The sequence below is a fragment of the Alternaria metachromatica genome (assembly GCF_023757995.1).
Source record: "Alternaria metachromatica strain BMP 0045 chromosome Unknown scaffold_16, whole genome shotgun sequence".
Classification (NCBI taxonomy): domain Eukaryota; kingdom Fungi; phylum Ascomycota; class Dothideomycetes; order Pleosporales; family Pleosporaceae; genus Alternaria; species Alternaria metachromatica.
Window position 1 is genome coordinate 531,733 of NW_026055507.1, and position 21,572 is coordinate 553,304.

Genomic DNA, 21,572 nt, shown 5'->3' on the forward strand with positions numbered 1-21,572 from the left:
GACGTGTTTTTTGCGGAGAGCAAGGATGCTTGCCATGTGTGGCAGGGCGACATGACGTTAAACGGGCAGACTCCGAGAACTACCTCGCACCACCGACCGGGAACAGAGTATCGATCACATGGTAGTATGGTAGATCCCGGTTGACTGGCCGGTAGAGTTGCATTGGCATTTGTTTATATACTTTGTTGATGCCGGCTGCGATTTTGGCTTCATCTTGCACATCTCTCAAGCCTTCAAGATGCGTCTCTCTACCCTCTTCCTGTCGCTCATCAGCGTCGCTACGACCGTTTCTGCGCACCCCAAGAAGGCGGCACAGCCTACCTTCTCTCGCAATGTGATCTTCTCACCACCCAGGGACGCCAACTGGACCGACCCCGGTGTCCTTTATGCACGTAGTGCCCAGCTCGCTGACGGTTCGCTCCTCGCAACCTGGGAGAACTACTCGCCAGAGCCACCGAAGGTCTACTTCCCCATCTTCAAGTCATCCGACGGCGGAAAGTCATGGAAAGAGTTCTCGCGCGTGCAAGACACAAAGAACGGCCTCGGTCTGCGCTACCAGCCATTCCTCTACGTACTTCCTGAGGCGATTGGTGGCTACAAGGCCGGCACCGTCCTCATCTCTGGTTCTTCCATCCCCACCGATCTCTCAACCACCGACATCGTTCTCTACGCCTCCAAGGACAGCGGCAAGACCTGGGAGTTCGTCTCTTCCATCGCCAAAGGTGGCGAGGCTCGTCCCAACAACGGCCTCACTCCCGTCTGGGAGCCTTTCCTGATGATGAACAAGAAGACTCTCATTTGCTACTACTCTGACCAGCGCGAAAACGCCACCTACGGCCAGAAGATGGTTCACCAGACCACCACCGACCTCAAGACTTGGGGCGCAGTCATTGACGATGTCACCTACCCCACCTACACCGACCGTCCTGGTATGCCCACAGTCGCCAAGCTCCCCAACGGAAAGTATATCATGACTTACGAGTACGGTGGCGGACCTGCCATCACCACCTCATACCAGTTCCCTGTCTACTACAAGATCGTGTCCGACCCTGAGAAGTTCGGCGAGGCCACCGGTATCAGTCTCAAGTCGACTGACGGTACCATCCCCACTGGCTCTCCATACGTCGTCTGGAGTTCTGCTGGCGGCAAGAACGGAACCATAATTGCCAGCGCACACAGCAACTCGGAGGTGTTCATTAACAAGGGTCTTGGAGAGGGTCCCTGGGTCAAGGTTGCTACTCCGGAAGCAACCTCTTACACCAGGCATCTTCGCGTCCTCAAGGACCAGTCTAAGTTGTTGATTATGGGTGGTGGAGAGCTACCTCCTGCTAGCAACAACTCAGTTACTGTTACTGTTGTTGATATCAGCAAGTGGTAGATTAAATGTAGTAACATTAAAGTAAAAATAGTATCAATACAATACACATGGAAATACCATTCTTCCGTATGATGTACACCTGTACCCTAAGCTGTGCGATGACTCCGCCAACAATGATTTGAAGATACTGAAGCATACAAGTCTACTGTCTTCCGTCTAAAATACATGTCTCAGCGCTGGCGCGCGACTTCGGAAGAGTTCTAATGTCCACTACGCAGAGGGTAATACTTGAATAACGACCGACGTACGAATGTGTTCCTGTTGAACGCATTGGCTAGTCCTTGCCAGTATCGAATGAAACCGTGTTGTAGTATCAACTATGTGAATCCGGGGTGGCCTGTGAAGCACGCATGTTCGAGATCAGCGATACCTATCGCTTTCGCGCGACGCCCAAGAAGCGTCTGTAAGGTGATGTCCAACTACACAACAGAGCAATGACGATGTTCGCGTGTCGATGTTCGTAGGCTGCAGGCTTGGAAAGAGTGATGGTTCGCGCCCCCCACCTAGCGCCCCACTAGCGCCGGGCCGACCATTTTTCCTAAGCGAGCCACCGTGGGTCGCTGAATTTGGCTCTCGCGATATCTTCGAACGCCGCAGCATTCAACGACAAGCCCACGGAACCGCCTCTCTCCACCCCTCAATCTCAAACCAATACCGCAATCATGCCCGGAGTTTCCGTCAAGGACATCGAGTCCCACAAGTTCGTGGCCGCCTATGCCGCCTTCTTGAAGCGCCAGGGAAAGCTTCCCATGTAAGTTTTACCTTTGCGCAAGATCACGAGAGACAAGAATGCTAACGCTACGTCAGTCCAGGTTCGTCTCTATCCAGCGGGTGAAGGATGAAGCCTGAATCCCGTAAATGGGGGATAACCTCAGTTCGCTGACCACTTATCTACAGGCTGGGTTGACACTGTCAAGACAAGCCGTAAGAATCAAATCTCCCCACCCGTGCGAGAAACTTCGACTAACATGCGCAGACTCCAACGAGCTTCCTCCCCAGGACATTGACTGGTTCTACGTTCGCGCCGCCGCTGTCGCCCGCCACGTCTACATGGTATGCAGAATGCCCACTACAACGAACACATGAAGGGCCAGAATGCTGATGAAATGCACAGCGCAAGACCGTTGGCGTCGGCCGCCTCCGCAAGGTCCACGGCTCAACCAAGAACCGAGGTTCGCGCCCCTCCCACCACGTCGACGCCTCTGGCTCCGTCGACCGCAAGGTCATGCAGGCTCTCGAGAAGATCGGTGTGCTCGAGCAGGACGAGGACAAGGGTGGCCGCCGCATCACACAGTCCGGCCAGCGTGACTTGGACCGTATCGCGCAGACCACTCTCGAGGCTGAGGAGGAGGAGGATGACGAGTAGATTTTCACCTTCTACGCGGAGTATGTGTAAAAGAGCTGTCTAGCATTTGATTGCGGGGCGGCATTACGGATCTACCACGGTTTACGGCTTATGGCGTTGAAAGACATGATTGAGTCGGGCCTGCTTTTAGCCTAGGACTTCCAATGACACTGGGCTTGGGCCTCAAAAGCAACATGATACCCTCTACTTCGACATCCGTGCAAATCGTTCCTGGTACTGTGATTCCGCCGTTGCTATGATCTCGCTCTCTCGTTGAAGTTCGTGCGCGCTTGACCATGTCATGTCAGGAACATACATTGCACATGGTCTTAACATATCGTGCACATGCCAATCCAATGTCAATATTTGCAATATGGACTCCTCCATATACTCCTGGTGCTCCTTTCAAAACAGATCCGTCATAGCCCCGTGGCTGGCATCCCCAACCAACCTCGCATACTTCGCCAGCACGCCCCTCGTAACCGGCATACTAGGCGCCACCCACTCCCTCAACCGCCTATCAATCTCCTCCTGCGGCACATCCATATCAATACGGTTCTTCTCCGCGTCAATCGTAATCATGTCGCCGTTCTGCACGACCGCAATGGGTCCACCAACCGCAGCCTCAGGACAGATATGGCCAACGATGAAACCATGAGAGGCGCCAGAGTAGCGTCCATCAGTGATGAGGGCTACGTTGGTCAGTTTGGCACCCATGATGGCGGCGGAGGCTTTGAGTTGTTCGGGCATTCCAGGACCGCCTTTGGGGCCTTCGTAGCGGACGACTACGACGACGTTTTCGCCATGCGGGATCTGGCCTAGGTTGAGGGCGCGGTCGAGCTCGTGTTCCTTGTTGAAGACGATGGCTTTGCCGGTGAAGATCAGACCTTCTTTACCCGTGATCTTTGCGACAGCACCCGAGGGCGCGAGGTTACCGCGTAGGATCTCGATGTGGCCGGTAGGTTTTATGGGGTTGGACAGGGGCCGGATGAGGACTTGGTCTTGTGGCAGGGACGGGTAGGATTCGATGTTTTCGGCTAGGGTTTTGCCTGTCACGGTTGGGATGCTGCCGTCGAGGAGATTGGCTGCTACGAGCAGTTTCATTACGGACGGCATGCCGCCGATGTCGAAGAGGTCGGCGGCCATGTACTTTCCTGATGGCGCGAGGTCGGCGAGGAAGGGGATCTTGTTGGAGACGCGCTGGAAATCGTCGAGGGTCAGGGGGACGCCTGCTGTGCCTGCCATGGCGAGGAGATGTAGCACGGCGTTTGTGGATCCGCCTAGTACCATCATCATGACGAGCGCGTTCTCGAAGGAAGCTTTTGTGAGGAGCTTCCGGGGTGTGATGTTCTTCTCCATGCAGACTCGTATCGCAGCGGCGGCTTTGGCGCATTCGCGCATCTTGGCGGGTGAAGTTGCAGGCGTAGTGGAAGAGTTGGGGAGAGTCAGTCCCATTGCTTCGATCGAGGTACTCATCGTGTTGGCCGTGTACATTCCTCCACAAGCACCAGCTCCTGGGCAAGCATTCCGTTCGATATCCTCCATGATCTCATCTGGCGAGAACTTGCCCTCTGAAGCACTCTTCAGGTTCTTGTATATGTACGCGCCGTGGCTTTCGTAGCAGGTCGAGATGTTGATGGGCTTCTTCAGCGTCTCGGAGTATCCTGGCATTATCGAGCCGCCGTAGACCATGAGTGAGGGACGGTTGTGTCGCGCGAATGCCATGATGACTCCGGGCATGTTCTTGTCGCATCCGGGGATGGCTATGCAGGCGTCGTGGTGCTGGGCGCATGTGACGGTTTCGATGCTGTCGGCAATGACTTCGCGGGTCTGGAGGGAGAAGCGCATTCCTAGATATGTTAGACTGTGTAAAGGTTTGAAAGAGCGAGATCGTACCCTCTCCACCCATTGTGATTCCATCAGATACACCAATCGTGTTGTACTGCCATGCCAGCATGTTGTCGTTCAAGACGTGCTTCTTGATTTCCTTCCCGAGATCCAGCACTACCCATTGTCAGTATCCTACGTCGAGACTATATTGGCGTATATCGCAGCATTCGCATGGGTCACTCACAGTGCATGCTGCATTATCGTCAGTATTATGACAACAAATCCAAAGAGTATACTGACTTGCAAGGGTTGCCCTCCCACCAGACGCTCGCAATTCCCACGTGGGGCTGCGTCTTCATTGCTTCCCGTGATGGTACACCAGCTGCGTATAGCATTGCCTATGCGACAGAAACCGTTAGTGATTGAAGTCCTTCAATCGTCGTGGCACCGGGTAGCGAACCTGGGCTCCGGGGAAGTTGTGACCGGTTGTGAGGGTAGATGAGTATTTGTTGAGCGCTGGCTTGCCATCCTCGAGCTTCGCATCATCGGGAAGATGTGGAAAGCTGAGGAAGCGCGGCTCTTCTGGCTCACGCTGCTTCTGGAGGTTGCGCGGGTCCATGGCGTGCTGCTTGTAGGGTGGTGATTGATAAGAAAGTCAGTGCAATTGGAGAGTAGAGAGGGATGCACAGGCAGCTCAAGAAGGAGTCAGAGAGGCAAAGGTAAAGTTGAGTCAATGGACGAAGTAGTGAGAGATACGGAGATAACTAGCAGTTACCGTGTATACCCAGGTACTCCCGTAGCAGGGATCTACACATTCGTCGGCTGCCCTAGTGACGAAGGAGCAATCCGAATGCTCGCAGCGACGTCTGTGTGGGGCGTCGACAGCCCTTCGTCACGTTGCGCTGGAGCCAACGTTCGGAACGATGGAGGGGTCCGTCGGATGAGAACATGGTAGACGCGTGAGTTTGACACGCTGCCATTGACCAATGCGACGGGCCTGATTGAAAGCCGATTATGACGATTCGAGGCCATCTAGCGCCGTGTGGTGTGGTTTGGTCTGGGGAATTTACTTTGGTCGCGGCCAAATCCGGTGTGTGTCGGCGCAACTACCGGCGTGGCTTCGGCTTGACCACATGCGGCGCCTGCAACGGCGAAGTCGCTCGCGGGGTGGTTCTGGAAAGACGCCAGATCGCGCTGGGAATGGCGGGAGCCTCTCGCATGCATCCTGCGAGCATGGCGCTTTGCATGGCCGTCGCAGCACGCAAGGCTGCATGTCGGCTATGTATTCATCTGTCCATGTCGTACCGCGACGGCCAGGTAAGTCGATCTGACCCGAGTACCGGGTCGTTCCCAGTACATGTACTGTACTGCATTCTGCCTTGGGCTGGGGGAACTGACGACGAAGAGCACACGTCGCTGGTGTATCGGGCTGGCGTCGCACCGGAAGATCCGGATCACAGGAAAAGCACGCGCAAATTGGCAGCAGGTCTCAACAAGACGGGGAGATGGGAGGACTAAGTATCGTTCTCCATAGAGTTCGCAGTGATGATGGTCAGGGGAAGGCCGTTGGAAAAGGCTCGAGCATCCCTGCCAAGTTCCCACGATGGACGTGGAAACGCCGCTTCCGAAGCCTGGCAGCAGCCCAACCCAACGTCATACCGCCCATGCGCCCATCACAAACCTCTCTACTAAGCAATTTCCATATCGCAAACACTCCCACGCCAGTCCCTGCCGAGTTGGGGGTTGCAAAGCACTATCGCACAAAGCAAAACCGCTCGCTGCCGCTTTATCTCTCCATATCGCTGTGTCAGGATGATATCCTCGTCAGATATCGATCGCGCCTTCAGATCCCAGATTAAGGAATATCCTTCGTAGCCGCGCATTCGCCGTTGCCAAACGTGCGCAAGGTTTCCAATAAGAGACGCCCTCAGCACCGGCTCTTTCTCTCCAGCGATCCGGGCACGAGAGGCACCATCTGATTCCATTGGCTGCCGCCCAGTGCTCGTCACCGTCCCGCACGCCGGCAACCCGAACGCCCCGTCGCATATACTTTCAGCATTCCAGCACGAAAAGGGACATGGAGCCTCATTCGCGACCTGGCTTGTTCCGCAATGGCACGTTGCGTCTTCCACAGGCTCCCCTCGCTGCCTCACCCAGCGACCCAGTGACACAGACCGCTTCAGACCTTAATCTCTGGTATGGGCTCAGTATAAAGCAATCCGCCCTCCGTCTGCTCCGGCTTCTCAACCCATTCGTAGTTAGCGGAGACCGGTTGACTCTGACTTTTGTGGGCATGCTCCAACTGACAGCCTTGTGTGGGTTTGGATCTGTACTCTGGTATAGGAGTAAGGGAAACAAGGGAACCGCCATCAACACCCAACATGTATCTGATACCGCGGCTGGTGAGTGTTCTGCCTAGCGACACACGTGTGTCATTCATCACGTGGCCTAGCTGGCGATCCTCTAGCCTTGTTTTACTAATCCTCCGCAGATGAAGCCGCTGGTACAGACCCAGGCCTGTTGAAGAAGTACTCCACCGTTCGCTCCTACACTGTCCCGTCAACTGGATTCGTCTACCCCAGGCTCCGGACCTTTTACCGCCCACATCACCAAGAGGACAAACTCCCCAAGGATCCATGTCCTGTTCCACTACTGGTGTTCATTCATGGCCTCGGGGGCTCTATCGCTCAATTCAGTCCCATCCTTATCAGTCTTTCCAATCTTGCCCCTTGTCTGGCCGTCGACCTCCCTGGATGCGGTGTATCAAGCTTCGAGCCAAAGACATGGGGCGCCTACACCACGGAAGCCCTGGTGCAGCTTCTCGCCGTCGTTATCGAAGCACATCGTGGAGTCAATGATGGACAGCCTATCGTTCTTGTTGGCCACAGCATGGGATGTTCACTTGCTGCGCTCCTGGCTTCTCCAACTTCACCACACGCACATCTCCTATCGCAGCATGTCAGCGGCTTGATTGCCATCTGCCCCAAAGCTGAACCTCCTACTGAAGAAGAAGTCAAGAAGCTACGCTCTGTCACATTGATGCCTGCCGCTCTTTTCGATCTGATTAGACGTTGGGATAGAAGAGGAGGTGTCAACAGCAAGAGCGTGCTACGCATGGCAGGAGTGGATTCTGACGACGAGACGAAGAAGCTACAATTGCGCTTCAACAAGCAGAGCCGGAGTGCTGTGTGGTTGAGGATGGCCCGTGGAATGTGTCCCGACTACTCCAGTGGCTCGCCGGTAGGGGGTCTCCCAGGGAAGGAGGTCTGGGAAGGACTGAACATTCCGGTGTTTCTTGCTGCTGGTGAGACTGACACAGTCACTCCTGCGTCGAACGTCAAGCAGATTGTCGAATTTCTAGGAAGAGATGTTAGCGCGATCCAGCCACCGAGCGAGATGGCGAGCCTACCCATTGCAGCAGCCCCCTTCGTACCCTCCGCGGTCCTCCCTGACAACGACAACCCGGGACGTACAGAGCACCAAGATTCCGGTATCGATGTCGAGGACCTACCAAAATTAGAAGACGACACCAAGACCATCGAATCAACCGCTATATCCACCACGGACGTCAGCGTCTCTTCCACCTCAGAAACAACAGAAGGCAGCGTAATCACCACCGACGGCCCCCTCCTTTCCGCCACCACAACCCCCATAACCCCCACCACCCACACGCCCTCCCCGCACCCCCGCCGCCTCGTCGTCAAAACCGCCATAATGCCCAAACCAGCCGCACACTCGCTCCTCTTCGCGCCCTCCACCTCGCGCATAATCGCGGGCCTAATCAACACCTTCTTCATCGACTACATCGACCCACGCCTCTCTCTGGCATGGCAACTCTCCTACCTCTCCACAGAAGGCAAATGGGACGTCAAGAACCTCGCAAAATGGAAAGCCGTGCCCCCCGTCTCCGCACCCATCGCCGGCGTCTTCCGCGCCATGAAGACACTAAGAGAAGTCGATGAGGAACACACGCCCAAGGTATTGACAAGACAGTGGAAGGGTAAACTATGCGCCGTAATCGACATCTCGCACGACAACCCCGTCTACGACCCCAAAGGCCTAGAAGAAGGCGGAATCCCCTACCACAAATTCCCCACCGTATCCAAGCAACCGCCCCAAGCAGCCGAAGTCAACGATTTCTTCGATCTCGTCGATAAGATTCGTGCGGAAGGGAGGCCCGGGTTGATTGGCGTACATTGCCATTATGGGTTCAATCGCACGGGCTTCTTTCTCGTGTCTTATCTGATTGAGAGGTTGGGGTATAGTGTTGAGGATGCGATTGAGACGTTTAAGACAGCGAGGCCGCCGGGGATTAGGCATAGCCATTTTATTGATGCGTTGTATGTTAGGTATTGTCGCGGGTTGAAGAGGGCGCCTACGCTTTAAGTGTAAGGGTTCTTAGAGTGGCGGTTTTGTACAGTATTCTTTCTTTCTCATTGTTTTCGGGATACTAGGGGGGTGTCTGGTAGAGTGGAGTTTGGGAAGCGCGTGCGTTTGGGCGTTTCGTGGATGTTGGGGTGTGGGCATAGTATAGGTATTAGGATCATATCCTTGAATGACATGACATGACATTGGTATGTACTTTGCTTGCTTCGTCGACAAAGTGCTCGTTCCTAATGAGTTGTTTTTTATTGTAAGGTACACATCGCGATGTGTTCCGCAATATAAGATTCTTATGTTGTTCTTAACAAATCTAGATGCAGTAATTCAACTAAGTTGAATACCCAAGTGTATCTCTAATCAATGTGCATTTCTCTCGATTGGAAACGGCATGTAGTACTTGATGGTGTTCATCCTTCGGAGGAGCGTGATAGATATTTGTGGCGGCTTCTCATTTATTCATTCTTAAATCCATACATTGACGGCATTTGACACATCGAGCCTCAAATACTCAACACCAACACAGCCATCATAAAGGTAGGGGAAAGTTCTCGAAACAGTCATGTATTACAGAAGACGGCGGTTTGCTATAAAACCGCCTCTCGCTCCATCGCACCGCTAAACAAACGTGAGAATACCAATCTCACACTCTTCCTCCGTCATTACTCGGCTTGCTTTCTCTTTCTAATAATCACAAGCCGAGTGTCGTTTCGTCAAGATGAGAAAAGAGAAATGTACAACTACAATGATAGTGATATGTCCACACCTTGTAAGCCCAGACCGTCCGACATGTAACAACCTTCGAGATCGTGGTGCCCCTTCCTTTCCTTTCTTTGCAGGACCGGTACGCTCCAACCGTACCTTCATCCTTTCCTCTGCTACCGTGACAACAGTTGTACTCCGTTCCGTCCATCACCATCGATCCCGTTTTGGCGCACTGCTCCGCATGAAGAAGAAAGAGAATCCGCTATGCCGAAGAATGCGTTCGTGAGTAAGAAATAAGAGACTGGGTAAAGACATGGGTTGAAGCGAATGTCGTGAACGCGTTGAGCATCTTGTTTCTTTTTGCACCCAGCCAAGCCATGCTACGATGAGGGGGTGGCTATCCCTTTGCTCCGGTGGGCAAGTCTGTCTGCCTGGTCATGCATGGGTCCAGCACCCCTTGCTGTAGCTCTGCGGAGTTTGGTTTCCGGGCTTGCCCATGGTAAGGCAAGCGACCTTATGATCTTCATGGCTTCTGGTCTTGAGACTGCGGCTCGGGCGTTGACTCCACACCCTCCATAGCGCCAGTGTCTTTGCTTCTTGAGAACGGGCCGCCTTCGGTGGTAGTAGGCGTTCCGAGCCTATCCGTGGGATACTTCTCCAGATCTTTGTGGCTTGTTGAGAATGTCGATATGACAGGCGTGTAGTTCTGGGGGTGATCGGCCTGCGTGGGCGTCTTCGCTTCAGGTCCAGCTGAGATGGGGCTGAGGAGACTCTCAGGCCCGTTGTTGGCTTCAGGTGGCAGCAGTTCGGGCTGAGGTTGTACCGCGCCGACTAGACCATTCAAGCCGCCTTCAATATCGCGCAGCAGGCGGACGTATTCCTCGGGGACAAGCCCGCTCTCGCCAGTCTTTGGGTCTTGGGCTACGAGCCAACCTTGGCCGTGCCTGTATGATACCAATATCACCTGTCCTTCTACCAGCGGCAGCTCGTTGTCATTTTCGCGTGCGAAGTCGAACAGGGCGACGGCCTTGCCGTGCATCTCCTCGTCGGGCGATGCGATGGTGAACTGGTAGTCGCGTGAGAATCGGTTGTCATCGTGGATATAGTCCTCGGGCTCTGACATGTCGTCATCTGAGTCGTAGGGCGGGCCCTCGACATCGGCGTCGGTCTCGGCGTATGCCCGTTGTGGGAGAGTGGTTGCGAAGTGCGAGTCTCGTCGTGAAGCTCCTTCTGGCACACCGAGCCGCGACGACTCGGGTGGAAATGTGATCAACTCACCCCCGGGCCCGTTTGCAGCCTCGTCGCTGACGAACTGGCTGCTCTCGCCGTTCATAGGCAGTATTGAGCCCCGCCGTTGCTCTTCGGGGTATCCTCTCCGCCCACGAGTGTGGTCGAAATTGACAATGTTGGACTTGTGTTTCTTATGCCGCGCGCCATGGTGGCTTGTGACTACCGGACTGGAGATGTCGTCGTCCTCGCTGTAGGGCGGGCCGCCGTCGTATGCTGTCTGTGGGAGCTGCTCGCCGTTCTCGTCCCAGGACCCCGCGGACCAACCGCCTCGGTCGCTTCGCCATGCCACGGGTGGCGGGTCCGAGAGTCTCCGGCTGTGTTCGCTGGCCGGTGTCGAGATGTCGGAAGGTTGTTCCGGGAGGGGGCCGTAGAAGAGCGGGTGCAGCGGGTCGTAGGCAAAGTCGCGCACGAGCGAGTAGGGCAGACTCGAGTGGAAGATGGGGAAGGCAGTCGACTGCGGCCTGGAGCGGACGGACTGGTGTGTGTTGGACGTGTTGGAGAAGGTCGAGAGTCGCTTGTTCATGTAGGAGCTGGCGCGCTCGAGCTTCGCCTTGGATGGCGGGGAAGTGACGAGCGGCGGGAGGGAGGTGCGATTGACCCCGACTTGCGCCGATGCGCCCGGGTCGCTCCTGGGTGATAAGACATCGGCCGCCATGTCTTGCTCGCTGTGGTATCCGCGGACAGCCACTCCTTCTGTAATGTTCTTCAGCCGCTGCGAGTCGGCGGCCGTCTCTGGTGCGGAATTGGCGTCTGTCATGCGGTAGATTGCGTGAACAGACAGGTCGGGCGTCGGCGGTAACTATATGGAGTTTTGAAGCGCGGTCGAGGGCAGTGCGGGTCGCAGAGTAGGATGCGACGCAGCTAGTGCAGTACAGTCTTCAGTATTCAGTATGCGGTATGCAGTACTCGGGAAACTGCCGCGGGAGCAGAGACGGGCTCCAGGTGGCCAGCGCACAAGGCGCACAAGCAGCGTTCGAATCAGCGCGACGTGGACTGGCGACGGCAGATGGCGCAGTGACTCGATGTTTGTGTCGGATGTTTCGAGGCGACAGTGACCAATGGCCCGGCGGCGCGCTTCAGGCCTTCTGGAAGCAGCACGTCGGCTGTGCAGGTGCGCCTGGCGATTGGGAGTGCGCGGCGGGCGTGAAGATATTTCCACTGGAGAGCGGCTGGAGAAGCGCTCGCTGGGGGTTGTGGGGGTCAGGCCTGGCGCTAACACTCGCCCAGTGAACGGTTGATGAGGTGCGCACCCGAGGGCCAACGTGGTGGCTTCGAGGGTTCCGTGCAGGAGGGGAACGGCAACAGTGCGGCTAAGGGGCGACGCGACTATGGCGAGGCCTCTGGCGGCTTCTGGATGCTGTGTAGACCAGCGCGCGCGTGGTGGTGATGGCCAACTCTATTTTTGGCACCAGGCGGCGGGGAGTGCTAGATGCCAAAGTGTTTCAGGATACTTGACAGCGCCGCCAGTGGGCAGGGCATGAAATGTATTTGTGCGATTGTCGATATCAAGCAGAAGTAGCGAGTCAAGAGGCCTCGAGACAGCCTTGCTGGCATCAACGAGGGGTGTGTGTTCTGACGGCTCTTCCTTTCCATGATTGCAAACCCCATCAATGCATGCTTAGGCTACTTTCACCTTAGTAGGCGTTTCAGGTCATCGCCTAGCTGCATGGGGACTGCGCGCGCACCGCTGGTCGAATGCGCTGCCAGGCCCGCGAGCATCTTCCTTGGGCCGTCTTCACCGCGTCCTGTCACGAGGGCAAACACATCATAGTCGACTCGGATATCATTCCTTTCGCCATGCCATGGTCCTCTCCCGACCACATTCCCCAGACCACGGCGCTGTGTGACAGGTGCGTTTGAGCCGGGTTACCTAGGCGTCCCGTTTGGGTATACAGTATGCTTGCGCAATTGCATCACGTCACCGCGATCGCTTTTAATGAAGGCGATCTCCCTATACGAGATATGCTATGTCCAAGCGCTTCAGGAACAGGTAAGAGTCTGTTCCAAGATTCTCGATATGAAGCATCGCGACCAGCCCCTCCATTTCGAGGTGCCCAGGTGTTCGGCGCCCCGCGTAATCTTTCAGCCGAGCTTAGTCAGCCGCTAAGCAGACTATGACCTGCCTGAGCTCGAGCTTGACAAAGATTCAACCTCACAGGCCTCGTGCCTTTCACAACCACCACCACTTCTACCACTTACTCATAGGCGTCTCTCTATGTATGAGACTATGAGCTTGAGTATCTACCTTTAATACTGTAAGTTGCTCTCTCCGTGTGCCCCCGTGCCCTGCCCTTGAGATGATGAACCCATATTGGAGCTGTCCTAGGCAATTCGCAGGAATTACCTCGGATGTCGTTGAGGACTCACAATTAACGCTGAAAATTCTGATCTCTCGTGAACCTTGTTATGATTGCTGTCTATAATTGCGTCGAACCATAACTAACGTTTGTGAAGAAATTGCAGAGCTGTCCGCAGACGCGCCAGCACCTGTCCCACCACTCCTTCCACACCGTCCCATCACACCTCCCGCACCACGACCCGACCCCGCCGAATATGGACGCCCCTGCCGACCCACGACTGCGCGCCAGGCAGCAGGCTGCCGCCGCAGCACCTCCACCACCCCCGCCGCCGCCAGCTGAGCCCGCTTCCATGGGCATGGACGGCGCCAGCGACGCGCACGCAGAGCAGAACATGGTACCCGACGATAGCTTCAAGCTCAAGTTCTGCACTGTGTGTGCGAGTAACCAGAACCGGTATGTCATTCGCTGATCCGCAGGCCAATCAAATCGCTAACTTGGCTAGCTCCATGGAAGCTCATCTTCAGCTTGCCTCAGCCCATCTCCCTACCATTAGCTTTGGCACTGGCTCGCTCGTCCGTCTACCCGGTCCGACCATCACGCAGCCCAACGTCTACAATTTCAACAGCACCACCTACCGTGCCATCCACGATGAGCTTGCCGGTCAGAACACTGCGCTCTACACCCACAACGGCCTGCTTAACATGCTCGGTCGCAACTTGAACATCAAAGGCTACCCTGAGCGCTTCCAAGACTGGGTGCCTGGCAAGCCTCGTTTGGACCACGCCGAAGACAAAGGCTCGCAGGGTACTGAGTCTGGTGTCGTCGACGTTGTCATAACGTGCGAGGAGCGCTGCTTCGACGCTGTCTTGGAAGACCTCCACAACAAGGGCGGAAAGCTCAATCGCCCTGTCCACGTCTTCAACGTCGACATCAGGGATAACCACGAAGAAGCCCTCGTTGGCGGCAAAGCTATCCTCGACCTTGCGCTCAGCCTGAACGAGGCCGCAGCCAAGGAGAGAGAACAACATGGCGATAGCGGGTGGCAATCCGGTGGCGGAGCTGCTCGATCTGGTTTTGACGAGCGCGTCCCCGACATACTCGCTACCTGGCAAGAGCGCTGGCCCAACATGCCCGCGCTCTGGAGTCTGGCTTGGGTCTAGTTTCCTTACGGCGTTTGTTCTTCACACTCGATACCCATACTGCATAGCGAGGCGTTTTGCTTATCTTACGAATCATCAACGAGGTCACGATAAACTTTGGTGTTGGCCGTCTTTGCCGTGTTTGTGTGACGATCGCGATTGTTTTGATTGTGACATTTGACATGACGTTTGTATCACCAACGCCATAGCGCGTCAACGCACAAACACTCCGTCTGCTGTAGCTTCGAGGCACGGTCTGCGGCTAGCCACGTGTACGGTACCACGAGCGTTGATGCCAAAGTCAAAAGTAATTCGACATTACTGTAATTTCCTGACATTTCGATCTTCCTCCTGCAAGATCCTGGAAGGACCTACATACCGCCGAAAGATAGCCGTCGTCGTTCCAGGCGCGTCAATACCATGGTCGGAACGGGGATTTCGGGAAGTCGCTGCTACGGCATGATACTGTTAATGATCGCCATGCTCGTCGCGAGTGTCGTTTCATCGCCAACATGGATGCCGCCATCAACATCGAATTTGAGGAGAGAAGGAAATGCTACAAAGTACTGTGGTTGGGAACTCATGCAACACCATCGTATGTCCATTTTGCCTTCTACACTCACGATTCTAACATTTCCACAGAAATCCCCATCGCCAAACTCGGCACCTGGTACGCCGACCAAACTGGTGATCGCTCCTTGTGCGTAAGACAGGATGATGGATCCGAGTATTGTACTTGTGTTTATCAGTGTGGGAATGGTGTTTGGAAGAACAAACCAGAAGGCGGAAGCAAGAGCAACGGTGGCAAAGAAGGTGACGAAGAAGGAAAGGAGGAAGAACGTGAAGATGGAGATGAAAAAAGAGGTGATACGGGAGAGTACGCGCGGTACGGATACTATATACAAAACGGCTTGGGCGTCAAGTCCGGAAAGTGGAAGTACGAGGTCGGGTGCAAGAAGTATTGTCATGCTGGGGTTTGTGATGGCCAGGACTGAGGGGAAGAGTGGAGTGTGATATGGGTATGCGGAGGCAAAGGGCACCTGACCTGGACATGGTGATGATGTGTTTTATGATGGTTTGATCCTACGAGTTGACCCAGCAGTTGGGTGCGATACTGGAAGATGGAGGTTCCGAAACACGGTTTCCCATGTCAATGTTTCTGGCGTCGTACAGTGAGCACATGGTTAGATTGTATTACCAATGCATCTGTGTCCAGATCGATGTCGTGTTGGTTGTTAGCGGTTCTTTGAAGGACCCATCACATGATGACTTCTTCCTCACTCTGACTTCCTGTAAACAGACAGACTCTTCGTGATTACTTCGTATTAGAGCTCACATTACCGCTCAAGATGTAGCTACTTACTGCACTTGCGCCTGAATAATGTAACATGAGCATGTATAGCTGGCTGACCACTCGACTCAAGCAAAAAAGATAGCTTCCACCAAGCGAAGTCCTCCGTCAGGGCAATGCAATGGCCAAAAAGATCGACGTTGGCCAGATTCGAACTGACGCTCCCGAAGGAACAAGATTTCTAGTCTTGCGCGATAACCACTCCGCCACAACGCCCCCGTTTTATTGGTTCGATGAAGAAATAGACACATCCAACATTTATAGAGTAGGAGACATAATTGACAGAGCAGGCATGAGCGTATCTCGTATAACACAGTCGGGCCGCTTAGTCCACCGAGTACGCCGGATCTTAGTGCATCCCCCGGAAGGTTCCATGGCACGAACGAAACCTCTATAGCCTGCCCTAAAACAAAGTTTGGACGTTTTCAAACTTCCCGTCCCCATCTGAGCCAGCGAACTCAAAACACGTGCAATCTGCCTTGAACGTTCTAGATCACGTCGTTCACGATCTGTTCACGAACTGCTCACATCGATTGTCCAGTGTCATCACTCGCCGATCGGATCTCGCCAGACTAGCCGCACGAGGAACTCGTGTTCGTTGAGTTTGCCCTGCAATCAAAATCTGCACGGACGTCAGGCCTGAACACCCAAACACCAGTTCCTCGCATGTTTTGGGCCATTCAACGACACAATGTCACAATCTTCGAGTTGAAAATCATGGCCGTCACCCGGCTGGCATCAACTCCACATGCAGAGAGAACGACGAAGAGCCAATCGTCCAGCTTCCTCGACAGGGTAACGCGCGACAGGAAACGTGCGCGCTAGCGCTAGGCGTTCCGTCTCATCACCGCCCTTCTGCATGCTGAGAAACCCGTTGCCTTGGTCATTGAGTCCGTCGGAACGCCAACGTCCCGCCATAAACTCGGCCGTTACAACACGACATGCGTCAGTACGGTCGGAATGGTCGTCTTGGTTTGCAGTCAGAAACACGCGTCGACGTCTATCGTGACCAGCCAAGCGCAATTTCACCTGAGCAAAAGTCGCCGTCTATCCTTTCGTCATCAGTACATCGCAGGCAACATCATTTTTAATACTTCTACCTAATCTTCACATCATCTGTGGCTGTTAATCGTTTGAAACCGTCGTCTACCGTACCCGGATGCGATAACACTAGTCCAGCATGGTGTATCGCGGGAGACCGTCAACAGGGTGCAAGAAGTGTCGCGAGAGAAAGATCAAGGTACGTCCAGCTCTCTTATATGTAATCATGTAACCTGGCTTGGTTTTCCGACAAGGGCATGCAGTGTGCGGTGTTCGCGTTGGGCGCCGCAACCCGCGACTAGCTTCTTCCCAACGCGGTATCCTGTGCGAGAGGCTATCCGCAGATACAGCACCCATTCGCAGCGGGAACTCTGTCCGCTCGACTTCTTGACTCGAGTCGCTGACTAGATTGTAGTGCGATGAACGGCCAGAGGGCTGTATCAAGTGTGCCGAACGCAACTTCAAATGCCCGGGATACGATCGAACCGTCGACGCCTTCTTCCACGACGAGACCAAGCATGTGCAGACAAAAGCAAAGATATCAAACGCAAAAGCCATCGCCGCACGTGATGCGCGAGATATCAGAGATGTGCGCGAGGCCTATCTCCAGATCATGGCGAAACAATGTCCGGGGACCGCCATAACCGCGTCGCTCATCGATCAAGGCATCAGCTTCTTCATGTCGTACTACTGCACGGGGGTGGACCAGCCATCCATACAGTCAGTCGAGTACCAGCAACATCTCTCTACGCATGGCTTCCATCCGCTCGTCTCTACGACCATGACAGCGCTGGGTATCGCCGGTGTAGCCAACCTCTACATGGACCCTCGTCTGAGAGCCGAAGCGACACGCTGGTATCTTGAGGCTATCAAGATGGCCAACAAGGCAATCTCTTCGCCTGAAGCTGTCAAGGCCGATAGTACTCTCACCGCTGTCAATCTGCTTAGTATGTTCGAAGCAACGTTCAACGACACCTCTCTGGCTGGATGGAGTAACCACGTCGATGGCGCTGCATCTCTCATCAAACTCAGAGGCATGGAGCAATTCTCTACTCCCGCAGGACAACGCATGTACCTCCACACTGTTGGCCTACTCACTATGAACTGCATGGGAAAGGGCATTCCCCTTCCTCAATATGTTCACGATCTGAACAGCGAAGTCATGAAGCATTTGGATACACACGACCCCAGAAACCGATTCTTCTTCCTCCACATCAAGACCATCGACCTACGAGCTCGCATCCTCAATCAGTCCGCGTTCGCGCTGTCGGAAATTATAGAATCAGCACTCGAACTTGAAGACATCGCTGTCAACATCTTCAAGGATCAAGGGGCAGACTGGGACTACGACGTCGTGCATTGCGAGAAGAGTGAACGTATCTTTGAAAACTACTACCACGTCTACCCGACCGCGACAGCAGCTCAGACTTGGAACTGGGTGCGCTACAACAGAATCTACTTCCACGACATTATCCGGAACTGCATCCTGGCAGGGTTCGCAACTAGCCCACCGACCCTTGCTGGCAGCAGATACCACGAGCAGCTAGCAAAAAGCGCTCGCATGTTGTACCAGTTGCAGTCCGATATCATAGCAAGCATGCCCCAGTTCATGCATGATGTTCCCGATTCTGCGCCGAGCAGAGCGACGACCCCACCCGATGACGATTACGACGAACCGCGCACGTCAGGACGAGGCGCACCATGGACGGCATCCGCTGCGCCAGCAAGCCCATACCGTATAGCCCTCAAATCTCTTGATGGCAACTTCCGAGGTAACACATACGGGCTCGTCAAAGCTCTTCTGGGGAACGGATCTGTGAAGGACCGGCTTCCTATCGTACGCGTCGCGGGAGGATACAGTACTGTATGGGCGCTTTACGTGGTACGTCTATTCATCGTCAGCATGCGTTCTTGCTACTAACAACCAATGTTTTAGGCCGCCGCCATGCCCATGGCCTCACCTGAAAGCCAAGACTTTGTCCAAAAGTACATGTCGCGCATCGAGCACGAGTTCGGCATCAAACAAGCCCGCGTCTTGGGCCAGGCCCTGCGCCTCAAGCGGTATCTCGACCAAAAAGGCGCGATTGCGTTTGGTATCTGTCCGGAGTACCTACCGCCCGATGGGACAGAAACATATGTTTCGCATCAGCATTTATACAGCAAGGTTGTCGAGGAGACGGACGAGTCGCCGTAGAAGTCGTTCGTTGACGATTGAGATGTGGGGTCAGACGAGGCTGGTTCTCGAGTCTTCGGTACGGCAAAGTCTGTAGACCCTGTTAGCGACGACCCGGGTGTAGCAAGACTCGGTCAACTCCACGGGTTCTGCAGTACTACCGAGTATTAGCAAAGGCTCGAGCAACGTCGCAAACAGTCTGTGCAAGGCGGAGAACGGGAATAGTGGTCCTCCGGCGTACACATCGGCTTCTACCGGTCGGGCTACGGCTTCGTTTACGCTACAAGTATCAGCGGGACAATGAATACTTCACAAACGCGCTCGTGCGTACCGTACCGCCCACTGCGGGCAAATGTTCTGCCGCCGCACGATGCATTTATACCCCTCCTTTCTTCGAGCCCCAGGATATCTTGAGCGTCCAGACTGCACGCCTTCCGCAGTCACTTTGCACCAGACTCGACCTCGTCGACGAAGAGCTTCTGTCAGCCATGTCGATTCCCTTCCTTCCACAGCCGGGCTCGCCTTTGCTTCAACTTCCCGGAGAGCTCCGCAACAAGATTCATCGGAACGTCTTCAAGCAGGAGGGCCACATCTTACTGGTACCATCAACCGTCGTACCGGGGCCGATCATGGTTCGCGCGATTCCAGACATCGAATTGCTTAGTACCTGCCGCCAGTTTTACCACGAAGCCAGAAGTATACTTTTCTCGGACAACACCTTCATGCTCTCTACGCAGATGGACGCTTTCACCGACGCTTCGACCCTGGGACTCCTGAGCATGTGGATGGCAAGTCTTGGTTCCAACCTCGATTACGTGCGCAAAGTCGTCATCGATCTCGAGCCTCTTTGCCCGGGACTATGCCAGCCTGCCAATGATAGGATCGACCTGAAACCTATCATGATGATGATCTGGCGATATCAGGATATACTCACAAGCCAAGGCAACCGACAGCGCGCCAAGATTGAGGTGTCGTTCGCGTTTTCGGGACGACACCTTCGTTCGCATACTCACTGGGGCATTCCAACCCCATACCCCATCAACGAGTCCAATCTCAATGCGATGATCACACTGTTGACGCCTCAGCGTATTCCGGAAATGAGCCCCTATCTACGAGCACCACGGTCGCTTCACAGCATTGAGGCCACACTCGACGGTCTACAAGCTACGTTCATCCTGAAAAGGTCTAGCCATCAACGTCCCGATGATAACGCTCTTCCAATCATTCCATACGATGTGGACAGCAACGGACAACTTGAAAGGATGCAATTCCTCCCTAGCCGGATGCTCCGTCTTGCGAACCTCCTTTACTCGACCTCGATCAAGCAGAACCTCCTTGGTATGCTTATGGAGTCAAACGACCATCATTGTCTTACATACAATATTGAGAGCCGAACCATCTCACGCCGCCTACCCGAGCTATTTTCGATCAGTCGCCAGTTCCGAAGAATTGCCCTCAAACAGTGGCAGCACATAGATGTCATTGGAAAGATGACGTCACGTAACGCGCAGGCCTCGTTTGATGATTTCGCATCGATGCAGGCTTGGTGTGCGGCTAGTGGACTATTCTTCCCTGATAAGTGGGATGAGCGCCCTGATATTCCACCCACTCTGAAGATGCGCTTTGAGCTGCCGGAGCGAGAGGACTTTTCACGTCTTCGGATCTCGATCACCAACATCATCATGGCAACGCTCGAACTCCCTATGAACTCAAGGCTGTGGGTCGAGCAGTTCAATGGCGGCCTGCCCCTTCAATACAAGACGGGAAAGCTGTACAGACTTCGACGGCAGATGTTTGTCTTTCTCGCCGACGTACTGCACTCACACCCAGATCGCAGTAACGAAGCCTGTCCCGACGTTATCATGGACGGCAAGTGTATCATCAAAGACATCGAGTATGAGCGGGATGACGGTAGTAAGTTCACAATCAAGTTCGAGAGGGCGGACGAGGACCTTGAAGAGATGGAAGAGGACATCGAAGACTGGATCAGCCATTTCATCGAACAGGAAGAGGCGGATATAGCGGCTTACGTACCCACTATCGCCTACCAAGATGATGACCCTTTCGGCAACATCGTTGAGAAGTTCCGGTACGACTTGAGCGCGCCCCACCACCCTTCTTTGCGCGGAGTAATTACAAAGCTCGCGTGCTTCCTATACGAAGCTGATATAACTGGTGAGTATTGGGACTGATGTCACTGTGGTGGAGGACACGAGAATAGGTATCCAGGTTAGCTAGTTTGATGTATGTGGTAGCGGTCAAACAATCTCAAATGATCATCTGAATGTCTCATGCGCCATGTAAAACAGCGACGTCTCATTGTTATCCCGCGCGTTGCCCATAGAGGTTCTCCATCCATTTACCTCACCCACCAACAGCCGTGAAAAGCTCTCTCTGAGACAATAACCTCAATAGTGACGATGTCGCCGACTAACGCCCTACCACCTCCTTACACGACTCGCCAACTCCGCCGTTACACCCCGTACCCCAAACTCTACGCCGAGCGAAGATATCTGCATCCCTCCCATTCGTCCAGCCAGCCAACACAGCCATTCCGGCTCATGAAACTCCCCCCTGAACTCCGCTGCATGATCTATACCTCCGCACTCACCCTACCCTTCCCCATCGAACTCTGGCCCG

At 54.4% G+C, this 21,572-nt stretch overlaps 8 protein-coding genes and 1 non-coding gene across 9 annotated transcripts; 6 read left to right on the forward strand and 3 right to left on the reverse strand.

Annotated features, from left to right (window-relative positions):
• Positions 1-238: 238 nt before the first annotated feature.
• On the forward strand, positions 239-1,378 carry J4E83_006951 (uncharacterized protein; the record flags this gene model as incomplete). The annotated part of the gene is made up of 1 exon (XM_049333859.1): positions 239-1,378. The coding sequence occupies one exon, from the start codon at positions 239-241 to the stop codon at positions 1,376-1,378; it is 1,140 nt and encodes a 379-aa protein (XP_049187115.1).
• A 662-nt stretch (positions 1,379-2,040) lies between these two features.
• Positions 2,041-2,744, forward strand: RPS19 (40S ribosomal protein S19; the record flags this gene model as incomplete). Its single annotated transcript, XM_049333860.1, has 5 exons — positions 2,041-2,129; positions 2,191-2,209; positions 2,254-2,302; positions 2,355-2,431; positions 2,493-2,744. The coding sequence occupies 5 exons, from the start codon at positions 2,041-2,043 to the stop codon at positions 2,742-2,744; spliced, it is 486 nt and encodes a 161-aa protein (XP_049187116.1).
• A 384-nt stretch (positions 2,745-3,128) lies between these two features.
• Positions 3,129-5,172, reverse strand: J4E83_006953 (uncharacterized protein; the record flags this gene model as incomplete). Its single annotated transcript, XM_049333861.1, has 5 exons — positions 3,129-4,573; positions 4,620-4,727; positions 4,798-4,805; positions 4,854-4,951; positions 5,014-5,172. 5 exons carry the CDS (start codon positions 5,170-5,172, stop codon positions 3,129-3,131), a joined length of 1,818 nt encoding a protein of 605 aa, XP_049187117.1.
• A 1,674-nt stretch (positions 5,173-6,846) lies between these two features.
• J4E83_006954 (uncharacterized protein) lies at positions 6,847-8,939 on the forward strand (the record flags this gene model as incomplete). The annotated part of the gene is made up of 2 exons (XM_049333862.1): positions 6,847-6,955; positions 7,045-8,939. 2 exons carry the CDS (start codon positions 6,847-6,849, stop codon positions 8,937-8,939), a joined length of 2,004 nt encoding a protein of 667 aa, XP_049187118.1.
• Positions 8,940-10,161: 1,222 nt separating this feature from the next.
• On the reverse strand, positions 10,162-11,685 carry J4E83_006955 (uncharacterized protein; the record flags this gene model as incomplete). The annotated part of the gene is made up of 1 exon (XM_049333863.1): positions 10,162-11,685. One exon carries the CDS (start codon positions 11,683-11,685, stop codon positions 10,162-10,164), a length of 1,524 nt encoding a protein of 507 aa, XP_049187119.1.
• A 1,796-nt stretch (positions 11,686-13,481) lies between these two features.
• On the forward strand, positions 13,482-14,388 carry SSU72 (RNA polymerase II subunit A C-terminal domain phosphatase; the record flags this gene model as incomplete). Its single annotated transcript, XM_049333864.1, has 2 exons — positions 13,482-13,681; positions 13,731-14,388. The coding sequence occupies 2 exons, from the start codon at positions 13,482-13,484 to the stop codon at positions 14,386-14,388; spliced, it is 858 nt and encodes a 285-aa protein (XP_049187120.1).
• Positions 14,389-15,853: 1,465 nt separating this feature from the next.
• On the reverse strand, positions 15,854-15,934 carry J4E83_006957. Its single transcript has one exon. It is a non-coding gene; the product is annotated as a tRNA-Ser (tRNA).
• Positions 15,935-16,659: 725 nt separating this feature from the next.
• On the forward strand, positions 16,660-18,953 carry J4E83_006958 (uncharacterized protein; the record flags this gene model as incomplete). The annotated part of the gene is made up of 3 exons (XM_049333865.1): positions 16,660-16,663; positions 17,191-18,641; positions 18,696-18,953. 3 exons carry the CDS (start codon positions 16,660-16,662, stop codon positions 18,951-18,953), a joined length of 1,713 nt encoding a protein of 570 aa, XP_049187121.1.
• A 467-nt stretch (positions 18,954-19,420) lies between these two features.
• Positions 19,421-21,124, forward strand: J4E83_006959 (uncharacterized protein; the record flags this gene model as incomplete). The annotated part of the gene is made up of 1 exon (XM_049333866.1): positions 19,421-21,124. The coding sequence occupies one exon, from the start codon at positions 19,421-19,423 to the stop codon at positions 21,122-21,124; it is 1,704 nt and encodes a 567-aa protein (XP_049187122.1).
• Between the last annotated feature and the right edge of the window lie 448 nt (positions 21,125-21,572).